The sequence below is a fragment of the Lutjanus erythropterus genome, chromosome 16, assembly GCF_056507025.1.
Source record: "Lutjanus erythropterus isolate fLutEry1 chromosome 16, fLutEry1.hap2, whole genome shotgun sequence".
Classification (NCBI taxonomy): domain Eukaryota; kingdom Metazoa; phylum Chordata; class Actinopteri; order Lutjaniformes; family Lutjanidae; genus Lutjanus; species Lutjanus erythropterus.
Window position 1 is genome coordinate 13,375,848 of NC_139332.1, and position 13,725 is coordinate 13,389,572.

At 40.9% G+C, this 13,725-nt stretch overlaps 1 protein-coding gene across 1 annotated transcript in view; it reads left to right on the forward strand.

The window, feature by feature from the left end:
* csmd2 (CUB and Sushi multiple domains 2) overlaps positions 1–13,725 on the forward strand; it is a 300,458-nt gene that overhangs the window by 280,958 nt on the left and 5,775 nt on the right. Inside the window, 10 exon segments of the mRNA XM_084738310.1 lie at positions 630–809; positions 950–1,123; positions 1,313–1,486; positions 3,443–3,516; positions 5,143–5,254; positions 5,559–5,738; positions 7,125–7,190; positions 7,806–7,967; positions 10,746–10,858; positions 11,544–11,631. Coding sequence (XP_084594436.1) covers positions 630–809; positions 950–1,123; positions 1,313–1,486; positions 3,443–3,516; positions 5,143–5,254; positions 5,559–5,738; positions 7,125–7,190; positions 7,806–7,967; positions 10,746–10,858; positions 11,544–11,631 — 1,323 coding nt within the window.

Below are 13,725 nucleotides of genomic sequence, written 5' to 3' on the forward strand. Positions count from 1 at the left end.
GTTTACTTGCTTGTATTTCATCCTAAGTATGTGATATCGATTTCCTGCTTTACCGAGTACAATCAAATGTGACACAAATTAAGTCATCCAATAATATCGCTCAGACATGATGAAGTAGAGAACTGTATCAACTTTCTTTTGATTTTTTAATTTTTTTTTGCTTTTTCTCTCAGTGTCCAGTGTCTAAGATTTACAAGGGTTTAGAGGCAGAATATGGTAGAAATGGAGTACAATATTCTTATGTATGTTTTTATTTGTGTATAATCACAGAGTATATCTACAGAGGGTGTGGGTCCTCTACATTGAATGAACACATCATCCTTCTCTATAGTAGTCCACAATGGAAAAAACAAAGACTGGGTAACCAAACACTGGCTAAGATACAATCTTGCACATTTGCACAAAATTCACTGCAGCCTGGGTTCTCCTACATGCTTTGAATGAATAAGAGGCATGGTTTGCAATCTGCAAGCTCACTGCTAGATGACACTAAATTCTACACATTGGTCCTTTAACAAAAAGATTGTCCTCTTCTCTGTTCTTGTGGTCCACTATGTCTGTCTTCACTGTCGCTTTATATAACTCATTTTCATTTATTCTTACTTCTTTATCCTGTTGTGTTTTTGCAGTGATCAACTGTGGTGACCCTGGAGTGCCAGCCAATGGGGTGAGGTTGGGTAATGATTTCACCTACAACCGCACGGTCAGTTTCCAGTGTTCTCCTGGTTTCACCATGGACGCTGACCGGGCCTCGACTCTCATCTGCACCAAGGACCGCACCTGGAATGGCACCAAACCTCTCTGCAAAGGTAAAGTCGTGTAGGATGATGTGAATGACAGTATAGTGAGGAGATCAATCTAGAGCACATCATAGGCTAGAATTATAGATATTGTTGTCACAGAAGTACATCACACTTAAGTCCTGCAATGCTTCTTTGTCTGCTTGTAGCGATCGTATGTGGTCCACCACCTACCATCCCTAATGGACAAGTTGTCGGTACAGACTTCACCTGGGGCTCTAGCGTCAGCTACTCGTGCAACCAAGGTTACCAGCTGTCCCTGCCCACTGTGCTAACATGCCAGGGCAGCGGCAACTGGAGTGGAGAGAAACCCCAGTGCTTCCGTAAGTGGCACCTTGCTGAAATGCCCGATTACATTACATGTCCCTGATATTGTTCTGACATTTCTTTCACACGAGCATGTATATTATGCATCCCTTGTGTGACATTTCACCAGCTTTGGAAGGAATTTAATAGAAACACAACATGGTTAGTGGGTCACCTCACATTTCCCTCCTTCTGCATTTTTGCAGCTGTGTTCTGTGGAGACCCAGGGATGCCAGCCCAGGGGAGGAGGGAGGACAGAGGATTCACATATCTCTCCTCTGTCTCCTTCTCTTGCTACCCTCCCCTCGTCCTGGTGGGCTCTACCCGGAGATATTGTCAGTATGATGGCACCTGGAGTGGCACACAACCCTCTTGCATAGGTAAGTTATTTTTGTTCCTCTATTTATGGTATTTTCTCACATATTGAATATGTTAGAATAGAATACTTGATGTAGTAACCAAAACAGTGACATACTTGCGGTTGTCAGCAACAGTGTGCATATCCTGTGGGCTTGTTCTATAACCAGAGCACAAAATATCGAGCGCTATATGTCATTACTTTCATATAACGCTATAAAATTAGTATTGATGTGAGAGAAGCTTCTTATTGGCTGGCTTGTGTTATGTTCTCTTATGTTCTCCCTTGTAGTTCTGATTGTCTTTTGCTACCAAGAACTAATGCATGCAAAAACATTTGACCTAGTTAACAAGCTGCATTGATTCTGTTTTTCCATTTCGATTGGTGTAATTAATTAAATGAAACCAGAACATTTATTTCAGCTATTTCAGAATAACCGCAGGTTCAGTCAAATCTTTCTGAACTGTGTAGACATAATATAGAGACACTGTAGGTCTGGCAACACAAGACTTCACCAGGGGCCAAGTTCGCCAAATTTGTAAAATGCAAGGTGCAGCTTCCAACATAAGATCAGTTTCTCCTGTTATTGTTGACATATTTTACAGATCAAAGCAAGCACAGAACTGAGCATGTGAGAGCCCTTAGAACTCCCAAGTTCATCTTCCATTTGGGAGTCACAAACACTTGTGAAAAGTAACAGTACCAACATTTGCAGCCTGCACATAAGCAGTACGTGCAAAACCCTTTTGTGAAACTGGTCCCAGTATCAAACTTCATAGTTTTGCTTTGCCCCAGTGTCATGAGAAAAAAAGTTTCCTGCTGTGATACACTTTCCTTAAGCAATAAACTTCCTCTAACAAGGAAGAGTAATACCGTTTGAGTTATAAGGTACAAAATGTGGATGCTGCAGTTAGAAGCACTCAAGGAAAAAAAAACCCTTGTGTGGTCAGAAACAAATTGCAAATAAATGAATTGTTCCAGCCCTTAGGTGCGTTGAAGCGTTTGAAGTGCTATAAAATAAGCACACATGGCAACAAATGAGTCAATAACAGTTGGTTTAAGCATTAATTCATTAAAGCCAAAAGTCACCAGTAACTGTACTACATTTGCATAATCTTTTAGCCAGTTTTGACAACAGCCACCGTTGAAAAACATGTTGCCTTGAATGTGGGAAAGGCTATACCAAGATTCAGTAAGATTTGAGCATTTTAAAATAAAACCTATGTTGAACATTATCAGGATGTAACTACTGCTGACATTGCTCTATATTGACTCTTGCAACATCTCTCAGTTGCTCCAGATTCACTGGACAAACAGGCCTCTTGTGGCTTCTTGTTCAACACCTACAGTTGATGATAACTACCCTGAGACTGATAGAAACCTCTTAAGATGACATGTCCCATTCATTCTGTAACATTTTTGGCTCTAAACTCAAGTGGGAAATGGTACTTTTCACCTTGGCCTATCGCCTTAGGAAGTAGGTTCTAATGAAGGTGGTAAATCTGGGTGGTTTTCTAATGACTAGAATTGAAGCTGAATGAAGCTCCTTTTCTTGTCCTCTCATGGTCGGCTGCAAAGACAAAAAGACAGTGAGTTACTTTTTAAGAGTAATAGCGTACAAAATGTACAATTAACTTGTGAGTTGAGTCCTTGGTGTATGGACTGATATGGTCCGAGAGTCAGTCATTGGGTTCTAAGATGCTCTGAACAGGGGTGTGGGTTCAGATCACAAAAGATTTAGGATTGTAGGATTTTTGTATGTGAGTGTGTGTATGTATATTGTGTGCATGTTTGTTTGCATTCTGTAATTTATGGCCTTCACTCCCACAGTCAGTATTTCACACCAGAGCTATGAGAAATGTTATTTCCCCACACAATGTCTCTAAGGTGATATATCTGTTTGTCTGTGTGGTGATGTATATGAAATGCTTAAACATGAGGGTAGTTATCACAGAACTGCTGTATATGTGTGTTTCAGATCCCACTCACACTACCTGTGGAGACCCTGGCACACCTCTCTTTGGAAATCAGAACAACAGTCAAGGCTACCAGGTATGAATGTGTTCACATTGGAAATTTAATTTATGTATTGATCAAAAACCCTTTTGTAACCTTTTGATGTGTGATACCCTATGTGGTAACACTTAAGAGAAAAATAAATAAAATCTGGAAGGGTCTGTAATGTGGGTTTTCTTACTTTATTATTGAATCTTACACTTAGCCACAATGCAGACTACAAATTGCATCAATTACTACTTCTGTATTGATGAGAAAGTGCAGCACCTCTCAGTTCAGAGAAATCTTTCCCCTGACACCATAAAGCATGTTAATAATGTTACAACAGGGTTCTCTGTGCATCTTCCAGCAGTATGCAGCTGTATCAGATGCTTCTCAGTTAGAAGACAGCAGACTCACAGAGGGAAATGAAGGGTGAACAATGGAGCGGAGCGATTGATTTGCATCCTTTAATTGTGCAAACTGGTTTGCAAATCAATCAGTGTACTCTAAGTGCTTTTTTATGTTCATAAGATGTTCTTCTTTTGAACTCTTTTTTAAGTCTTTTTTTTTTTTTTTTTTTTAACACAATTTCAGGGAGACGGTGTAGGTAAACTGTCTGTAAAATGTTGTTATTCTATCCACACAGCAAAAGAGAGATAGAACAACAAAAAACATTTAAATTAAGGTCTTCTCTTAAATAGGATCCATTTCACAGTAGGCAAGAACATTGTATCAGACTTCACCTACACTGAATGATTCATCATTACAATAATATTACTTCTCTCTTAGCCATAATTATTGGTAAATTAAAACAAGATAAATTGTAATGATTTAATAAATTATGTCAGAAATATTCATTGTTCATTCACATCATGGGCGCAGGTACGTTAGCGTGTTCTAACTTGGAAATGACAGCAATGTTTATCCTTATTGGGCAGAAGCATTTCACTAATTACTAATTCTTGACATTGTAAAATGTAAAACAATCAATGGTCATCAGTTTTAATTAGTCTTCTGTTGATATTTTCATTATTAATTCATCTGCTGATTATTTTTTAAATTCAGCAATTGATTATTTAGTATAGGAAATGTCCAAAAAGAAAAAAGAAGCAAATCCTCTTATTTGAGATGCTGGAATGAGATATTTCTTGCAGTATTTTTTGCTTTAAAACTGGCTGAAAGATGAACCAATTATTTAGATTTAAATCAGATTATCTTTCTGTCAACCGAGTAATTGATTAATCCACTAATCGTTTCAGCTCGACACAGAAGTGTGTAAAGAGGTTGCTGTCTGCTATGTTGTTCTACAACTTCACTGTAATAATAATGCTAATGATAATATTAATAATTTAAAAAAGTAAAAGTTTTCATTTTAGGTTATTTCATTTATATAGCACTTTAAAAAGCATAGAGATTTTTACAATGCCTCACAAAGACAATTAGAATTAAGGTGAAATATCTTCAAGAATCTAAAAAATAAAAACAGATTAAACACAATTAAAAGCCTGAGAATAAAAGTTGGTCTTAAGGTGCTGTCTGATGTCCTCAGAGGAGCCACTACAGAAAATTCTTTTAAATGAAACTGTCACTTCTGTGTGCAAAATCTGCATATTGCATATATACAATGTATATTCATTGTCCAGTTCATGTCCTTACATTCTCCTGTATGTCCTGTTACAGATCGGCAGCACTGTGTTCTTCAGCTGTAGAAAGGGCTACTTACTGCAGGGCTCCATTTCTCGCACTTGTCTGCCCAACCTCACTTGGAGTGGTTTTCAGCCTGAATGCATTGGTGAGTACACAGTTTGCTTGTATTGCAAAAATATATGTGTAGTTAAGTGGAAAACAAACCTTGAGCAAAAGTTTGCGTTACTCAAAATCTTGATGCCTACATTTCCCATGTGCTCTTCCTTGACCCCACACCTCCCCCTTGACTTTCATTTTCACTTTTTCCCTTCCACCATATATATTTTTTCTTTCTTATTTGTTGCTGCTCCGATCCCTCTCCCCACACATCTCCCCATCCCCACTTTAACCCGTGTTTCTAAAATCCCACTCTCTTCTTCTTCTTTGGTCTCTTTAATCCTTTTCTCCAGCCCACCACTGCAGCCAGCCAGAGCTGCCAGCCCAGTCTGATGTGAGAGCCATTGAACTGCCATCCCTTGGCTACACGCTCATCTATACATGTCAGCCTGGCTTCTACTTGGCCGGAGGATCAGAGCACAGGACCTGCAGGTCCGATGGGAGCTGGACAGGGAAACCACCTCTCTGTGCAGGTATGAACATGGTTACATTTCATCCATATGGAAGCATGGAGGAATACTTGAAGTTAAATATGCAAAGACATGGACACACATGCACCCTTTTTACTTTTGCTGCACCTAGCAATGCTAACATGAGCATTGATGCATTTACCAAACCTCATGAGACTACAGATGTGTGCTCCCACTTTCCGTGGGGAAGCACACAGCTGTATTAAACACTTAAAACACTTCACCTCATATTTATAATGTGCAGTTTCCATTAGCAGCCTGTATTGAAACCACTGGGGTCGGCACTGGCGCAGGATTCAGCAGTGACTCAGGGTGGGAAATTGGGGATTCAGCTAATGTTGATGAATAGCTCTTTTAACACTTGCTTATTCTCAGACACATGCCAGGGTAGGATGGCCCATCCATCACGCAATTAGACCACATGGAATTACACACACGTAGACACACAAGCTTTAAAACATTAACAAGGGTGCGAAACCTGATTAGGCCAATGCATCCCATTGATTAGGTTAGCAGAAGTACCTCTTATAAATGGTGAGGCAGTGTTAACAAGGTCTAGCAGACAAATAGACTGCCATTAAGACACCCCCAAGCATTGGCCTAAATACATATAGGAAAAAAATAGAGTCATCGACATGCAATTATCTGGGGTAGACAAACACTAATGGGTTAAAGAGAAAGACGTTCTAGAGGGGGATAACCGTGTGATGGATTCAATGCCAAGCTGTTGCTGAAATATAGAGGGTGATGGGTATTTTTAAGGCCATGCCATTAAGAAGGAAGGAAAGAAAGAGAACTGGCCTTAGCACATACAGGATATTAACAGCGCCTGTGGGCGCAGTGATGGAAGGGCGGCTCAAAAGACTGGCAGCTAATAAAGCAGGCTGTGAGAGTGTGCGTGCATGTGTGTTTGTTTGTATCTGTATACATTTATCCGAGGTGATGTTTGTGCTCATAAACTACCATCAGTATACCTGTCTTTGTTTGTAGTCGCGTGTAAAGCCCTCCTCACTCTGTTTGTCCGTGTGGGTGTATGTTTACTACTGTGGTGTAGTCCTGCGGCCCCATGTGAGCAGTAAGGCATTATTAAAGTGCTTCCCCCGAAGCAGCCAAACTGTGTCTCCGACTTAGCCGTAGACCCCGCAGGGATGACTGGGCTGCTCTCTGGCGCATGAGTCAAATCCTGTCGCAGGCAGCCCTCACTCTGGCCGCCACCGGGGTTATTAGTCGTGGAGGCAGACAGGAAGTGCTGATGGTGACATCTGCATACTGCTATTACCTTAGAGCTGTTGTGTTTAAAGACTAGACTGGATTTTTTTTTTTAATTTTCACTTCCTTAGGAATGTGGCAGAGATAAACTGAAACTAAACTAAATTATTTTTTCTTCAGCTGATAATCGCCCAAGTGGTAAGAGCCCAGTAGGGACAGTGCAAGAGCCACCCTCCAAATTACCAGGTAAGACAGGCCCTTCAACTGATATTTGTTTCAAATATGTCTGTGGTTCTCTGTGGGAAACCTAAAGGGATAGTTTGGATTTATTAAGTAGGGTTGTATGAGGTACTTATCAATAGTTATTATATTACGTACAATAGCTGGCAGTCAGCATGTCCCTAGGTCGCAGAAACAGCAGGAGTACCAGTGTAGGAAACTAAGCAATGTACTTCTGAGGGCAGACTAAGAACATGAGAGTTGCTGGTCTACCTCTTCCTCAACTGGTAAGTTTGTTTACATTATTGTGTGATGTAACTGGGGACCAACTGCCATCTACTGTTAGTAATACACTGACTACTGACAAGTAGCTCATGCAAACCCACTTCAAATATTCTAACTGTCCCTATAAGCTGTTAGATCTTTATAGCTGATAGGGACCGTAATGAAAAGTTGTTTGATTTTGCTTTACTTTGATTACCTGCAGTGGTATACAGATAACAGTATGTATCAGAATAATAAATCCTCTTGTAACTTTCACTCTCACCACAACCAGTCAAATCACATTAACACAGCACTTTGTTGTTTACAAAAAACATCCTTTTCTTTTCCTCCTCGATCTCCGCCCTTTGCCTCCTTTAGTCCCTGGTGGTGTATTTGCTAAGAACTCTCTCTGGAGAGGATCCTATGAGTACCTGGGGAAGAAGCAGCCGGCTATGCTCAGCATCACTGCCTTTGAACCCTTCAGCAACCGGGTCAATGGGACACTCATCGATCACAGTGGAGTGGAACTCAAACTGGCCGGTTGGTACAGCAGAAGTCTCAGTCGAGACTCACACATACACACACACACCCTGTGTGATTATATTCTCACATCAGAGACACATTCTTGTGTTGGGTTTTATCCAAAGAGATAATTGTCAGATAAATTCAAGTGAGGACAAGGAGCATGAAATCAGCGTGGTCCCTGCATGGAGTAGATCAGTGCTGCTGTTACTCAACAGCAGACATTTTTACCCTGTGGCATAATTGCCGTGCAGCTGTGGTCATTAAGACACAAATTTGCATCAGTAACGGCTTGGACACTTCACTCCTCTGTACCTGGATGCTATCAATCTTCATCACAGTGAAGTGAAAATTAATTTCTACAGCTAGAAAATTGCCACTCTCTACTAAAAGTAATGAAGCTGATTCAGACTTATAGATTATTCGCACAATATACAAATTACATTGTACTACTGTTAAATTATTCATTAGAAACTTTCACACCAATTTCAAGAACAAGATTTTATGAGTAGAACAATGGTGTCAGATAAACTGGCCTTTTTTTCTAGCCCTTCCTAGCCTGGTATATTGTTGTGTCTTACAAGAGACAATTGTGTAGTTGTCTTAATGTCAACAAATCCCATTAAATGACCAAAATGAACAAGTAATGGATCTTATTAAAGCCCCTGTGAAGGAAACATTATATATGTTAGAACATAGCTGCTGAAAACGTGTTAGAACACTAAGAACTATAAGGTACTGAATTCTGGAGTTAGAAAAGTAAACTGTTGCTCAGGATTTTTTGGGTGGACCTGAAACATGGCTCAATGACTTGCCAGAGCCACGGTCCCCCAAAACTATATAAACCCCACGAACCAACAGCACCACCCCCTCCCCTCCACCTCGCCATGGTTCAATTATGAATGTACCTTAAGCGATTCTGTCAGTCCAAATCAGCCCAGCGGTTCACTTAAGCTCACTTCAGTTCAAAAAAACTGACACAGAAGAAAAAAAACATGTTTTTGGTTTTTGTGTTCCCATGAGTTTCCCTGACAATAACAAAAATGTTGTATATTGCCACTGACGGCGATAGCCAGAACCACCACAGTGGCTCTTCAGAACCCCATGGGTGATGTGTGGAAAATGAGATATATTTATTATTTATGTATTATTGTTATGACTTGGCAGTATGCATCATCGTTTAGTTTTCCCTTGTGCACTCACAAAGAAAAATGAAAATGATTGCGATCAAAGTCTTTATTTGTGTTCTGTGATTTTCTCAAATGTGACTGAAATTAGCAAGCGAGAAAGTCACAGTGTCACATGCAAAGTTTGCTAACAGATTCGTGAAATGTTAAGTGCAACTAAACTAAAAGTGAACATGATCTACACCGATGAGGCATAACATTATGACCACTGACAGATGAAATGAATAACACTGATTGTCTTGTCGTCATGGCACCTGTTAGTGGCTGGGATATAATAGGCAGCAAGTGAACATTTTGTCCTCAAAGTTGAGCGAGTTTAACAAGGGCCAAATTGTGATGGCTAGAGGACTGGGTCAGAGCATCTCCAAAACTGCACCTCTTGTGGGCTGTTCCCAGTCTGCAGTGGTCAGCATCTATCAAAAGTGGTCCAAGGCAGGAACAGTGGTGAACCAGCGACAGGGTCATGGGCGGTCAAGGCTCACTGATGCACGTGGGGAGTGAAGGCTGGCCCATGTGGTCCGATCTACTGCTCAAATTGCTGAAGAAGTTAATGCTGGTTCTGAAAGGTGTCAGAATACACAGCGCATCACAGTTTGTTGCGTATGGGGCTGCATAGCTGCAGACCAGTCAGGATGCTCATGCTGACCCCTGGACACCCCCGAAAGTGCCAACAATGGGTTTGTGAGCAACAGATCACAGAGCAATGGAAGGTGGCCCGGTCTGATGAATCAGGTTTTGTTTTACATCATGAGGATGGCTAGATGAATGTGCATCGCTTACCTGGGGAACTCATGGCACTAGGATGAACTATGGGAAGAAGGCAAGCCGGCGGATGCAGTGTGATGCTTTGGGCAATATTCTGCTGGGAAACCTTGGGTCCTGCCATCCATGTGGATGTTACTTTGACACGTACCACCTACCTAAGCATTGTTGCAGACCATGTACACCCTTTCATGGAAACGGTATTCCCTGATGGCTGTGGCCTTTTTCTGCAGGATAATTCGCCGTGCCACAAAGCAAAAATGGTTTGGGAATGGTGAGGAGCACAACGAGTTTGAGGTGTTGACTTGGCCTCCAGACCCCCCAGATCTCAATCCAGTCAAGCATCTGTTAGATGTGCTGGACAAACAAGTCATTCATGGAGGCCCCACCTCGCAATTTACAGGACTTAAAGGATCTGCTGCTAACATCTTGGTCCCAGATACCACAGCACACCTTCAGGGCTCTAGTCAAGTCCATGCCTCGACGGGTCAGGGCTGTTTTGGCAGCAAAAGGGGGACCAACGCAATATTAGACAGGTGGTCATAATGTTGTGCCTAATCAGTGTAGCTGTTCCTGGCTTGAGCTGGAATTTCTATGCTTATATTGCTGCTTGTATTTGAGGTTCATGCAAGACTGCAGAGAAACTTTCTGTCAACAAAGTCAGACTACTAGACATTGAGCGAAGTGATGAGTGAAGAGGAAGCCTTAATCAGAGGAGGATTCAGTTTTAGAATTTGTGTCACATATCTATCACATAACCCTTTTCAATTGGTCTAAGTGTAGCTGTTGCTTTAACTGTAAACCCCTTTTCTTTTTTTTTCTTTTTTTTTTCTTTTTTTGTCCGTAGGCACATATAAGAGGGAGGAAGCTCAGCTGCTGCTCCAGGTCCACCAGATCAGAGGCCCTGTGGAGATCTTTGTCAACAAGTTCAAAATTGACAACTGGGCCCTAGATGGACATGTAAGTGCAAGAGCGGGGTCAGGTTCAATAACTGCATCACACTCGCACACACACAAACACACACCTCTTGATTGCGAAATATGCACAAGCACACACGCACACTAACCTTGTCACTCTAGGGAGATGGAGGGCCCACCAAGAGTTTTCTCTTTAATTAAAATGTCAGTTAAATCATTGCCTGGTAATCAGGACTCGACAGACCCCCCCTCGCTCCACTCCTCTCTCCATATTATCCCCCAACCCAAGGCACCTCAACTACACATACACTCTCCAGATATAATTAAAAAGCAGGTCACAGTGTACATATACATTGTACACATATACATATATATGTTTATACGTGTGTGTGTGTGTGTGTGTATATATGTGTATATGTATGTGAGTGGTCTCACAGCACACAAGTGTTTATGTACAAGCAGGTTGTTGTGCAAAATGAAGTATTCCTCTCGTGTAACATGCTTGTGTGTGTGTGTGTGCATGTGGCGCGGCTGAGTGTGTTTATGTTTGTGCTCTTGAGCAGAAAAACGTCATATTAAATGTCAGCTATAAGAGCGCCTCTCAGCTCCTTTGACATGATATTTCATTTTCTGCGTGCACCAGCTGCTGACACTTTGATGATACGCTCCTTTGTAAAGCCTGGATGTGACACATAAAGTGTCTGTCTTCCATTCCTCTCTCTCCCTAGGTGTCCTACATCTCTTCATCCAACTCCTTTGTGTACCAGGGATTTGTCAGAGGAAAAGGCTTTGGCCAATTTGGTCTCCAGAGACTGGGTGAGTGAGCTGACCACTTGGTTATAGAAACCTCTGTGAGCAAGTGTCTCCCTGAAGGAAAGACTGTATGTCTGTGTGCTTTTTTTCCTGTCTGGATTTTTATCACAGAAATCTTTCACTTAAAGTATGTGTAGTGTCTTTACCCCAAAATCAAAAACACATATTTTTTCCTCTGACTGGTAGTGCTGTGAGTGGTGTGAGTTGCTGAGTTCTGGCGATGTCAGCCATAGAGATGTCTGCCTTTTGTCCAGTATAATGGGGCTAAATGGCACTCGGCTTGTGGTGCACAAAGTGCCCAAATTAATACATTTGAAAATCTCAACAGTGATGTCTCTCTCCAGAAATCATGACCCAGTTACTCAAAATAATCCACAGACCTTGTTGTGAGCAGTTTCATGTAGGAACTACTTTCTTTCTAGCAGAACAAAAGTAGTTTAAAAATAATATGCAGAGGTTTTTACTGGTATGCAGATGACAGACTGACTAGTAGGAGGCATAACTTTTCAATAATTTTCAATATTGTCATTCTGTTTAAGAAGTTTAATAATTTATATACTTTAATAGTATGTTTTACATAAATAGATGTGCAGTGTTGACTGGCTTTAATGTATTGATGTATATTGATGCAGTTTTATGTAATTTGTCATTAATGTTCATTCATACAGTGGTATGTATTATATTAGGTGTGGACCCTAGTAAGACTAGCTGATTGCTATGGCATCTGCGAATCTTTTAAATAAACAAATAGTTCCAGTAGATTCTACTATAGAAAGAAAATAGGTCCTACATGAACCTGCTTACAACAGGGTCTGTGGATTATCTTGAGTAAACAGGTCATGATTTCTGCAAAGAGACACTGCTAAGTTTTTCAAATGAACTTTTTTGGTGCCTTGAGCACCACACCGAGGGCCATCTTGTTTCATTATATTCAAGAGAAGGCAGACATCTCTATGGTTGATAGCTCCAGGACTCAACACCTCATACCAAAACTATTACAGGTAAGAGGAAAAATATGTATTTTTCATTTTGGGGTGAACTGTCCCTTAAGGGTACGCTGCAAGTGCTTTCACAGCATGCAGTGTGCCGTGTTTGATTTATTTACTTTTACAAATGCAAAAACATTTTTGGAGAATGTGGCTGTGAATCCAACATGAAGAGGCAAAAACAGTTCACAAACATGATTAATAGTCTTCTGACTATTAATGACATTCACACACACGCACACAAGACACAGGCAGACAAAATCTTTCCTTACGGGGGTTTGTGGAGAGTGTGTTGATGCCTGTGGAGTGTGCCATATCAAGAAACCCCACATCTTGCAGTTTTGATACAGTAAATATCATCCATTCTCTGCTGCTTGTCGTTCTTTGGTTCCTTCAGTGAATTCAGCTATGTTGTCATAGGTGTAGAACATTTTGTTCAAAAGGCTGCAGCTATCAATATATTCTGCTTCATGTTTGTGACCTAGAAATCTCAGCCATGTGATCCTCTTCGCTGTGATTTCTGCTACAGTTTGTATAGAGCAAATCCGCACTTCCTGACTCCATGGGGCTGAATGGCTGCTGCAGGCAGGCAGTTATGTGTACGTGTGAGAGATATCCCCCCTCCCCAGTTTTCTCCAAGGATTGATGCAACTAAAAGCACTCTCCACTCTTCTGTGTGAACTAAATAATGCTCACTTGTAGAAGGAAACACACAATATGTAGGGTTATATCTCCCTATGTTGATGTGCATTGGCATCTGACAAAACACTTATGGTGATGGTAAATTTGCTGATTTTTTCTAGTTCTCAACATTGGTTTACTACTGCCACCGACTGTTACAATCCAGTTAAAAAGACATGTGAAAACACATTAATTAATCCATGTACATTTTTAGCTGCGAATCAGAAAGAAATGCCATGGTGTGCAGATCAAGAGAGATTTCAAGTTTTTATATGAAATTACACATGCGCTTTCCCAGTACTGAACTCTCCATCAGCCACCAGTGGTGATTAATTAAAAGATGTCTTTTTTCCATGTTTCCTTCACAGCCTTAGCCTCTCACTAAGTCTCTTGGCACATTGTGTTCAAGTTTGGATGTTACACATGAAGA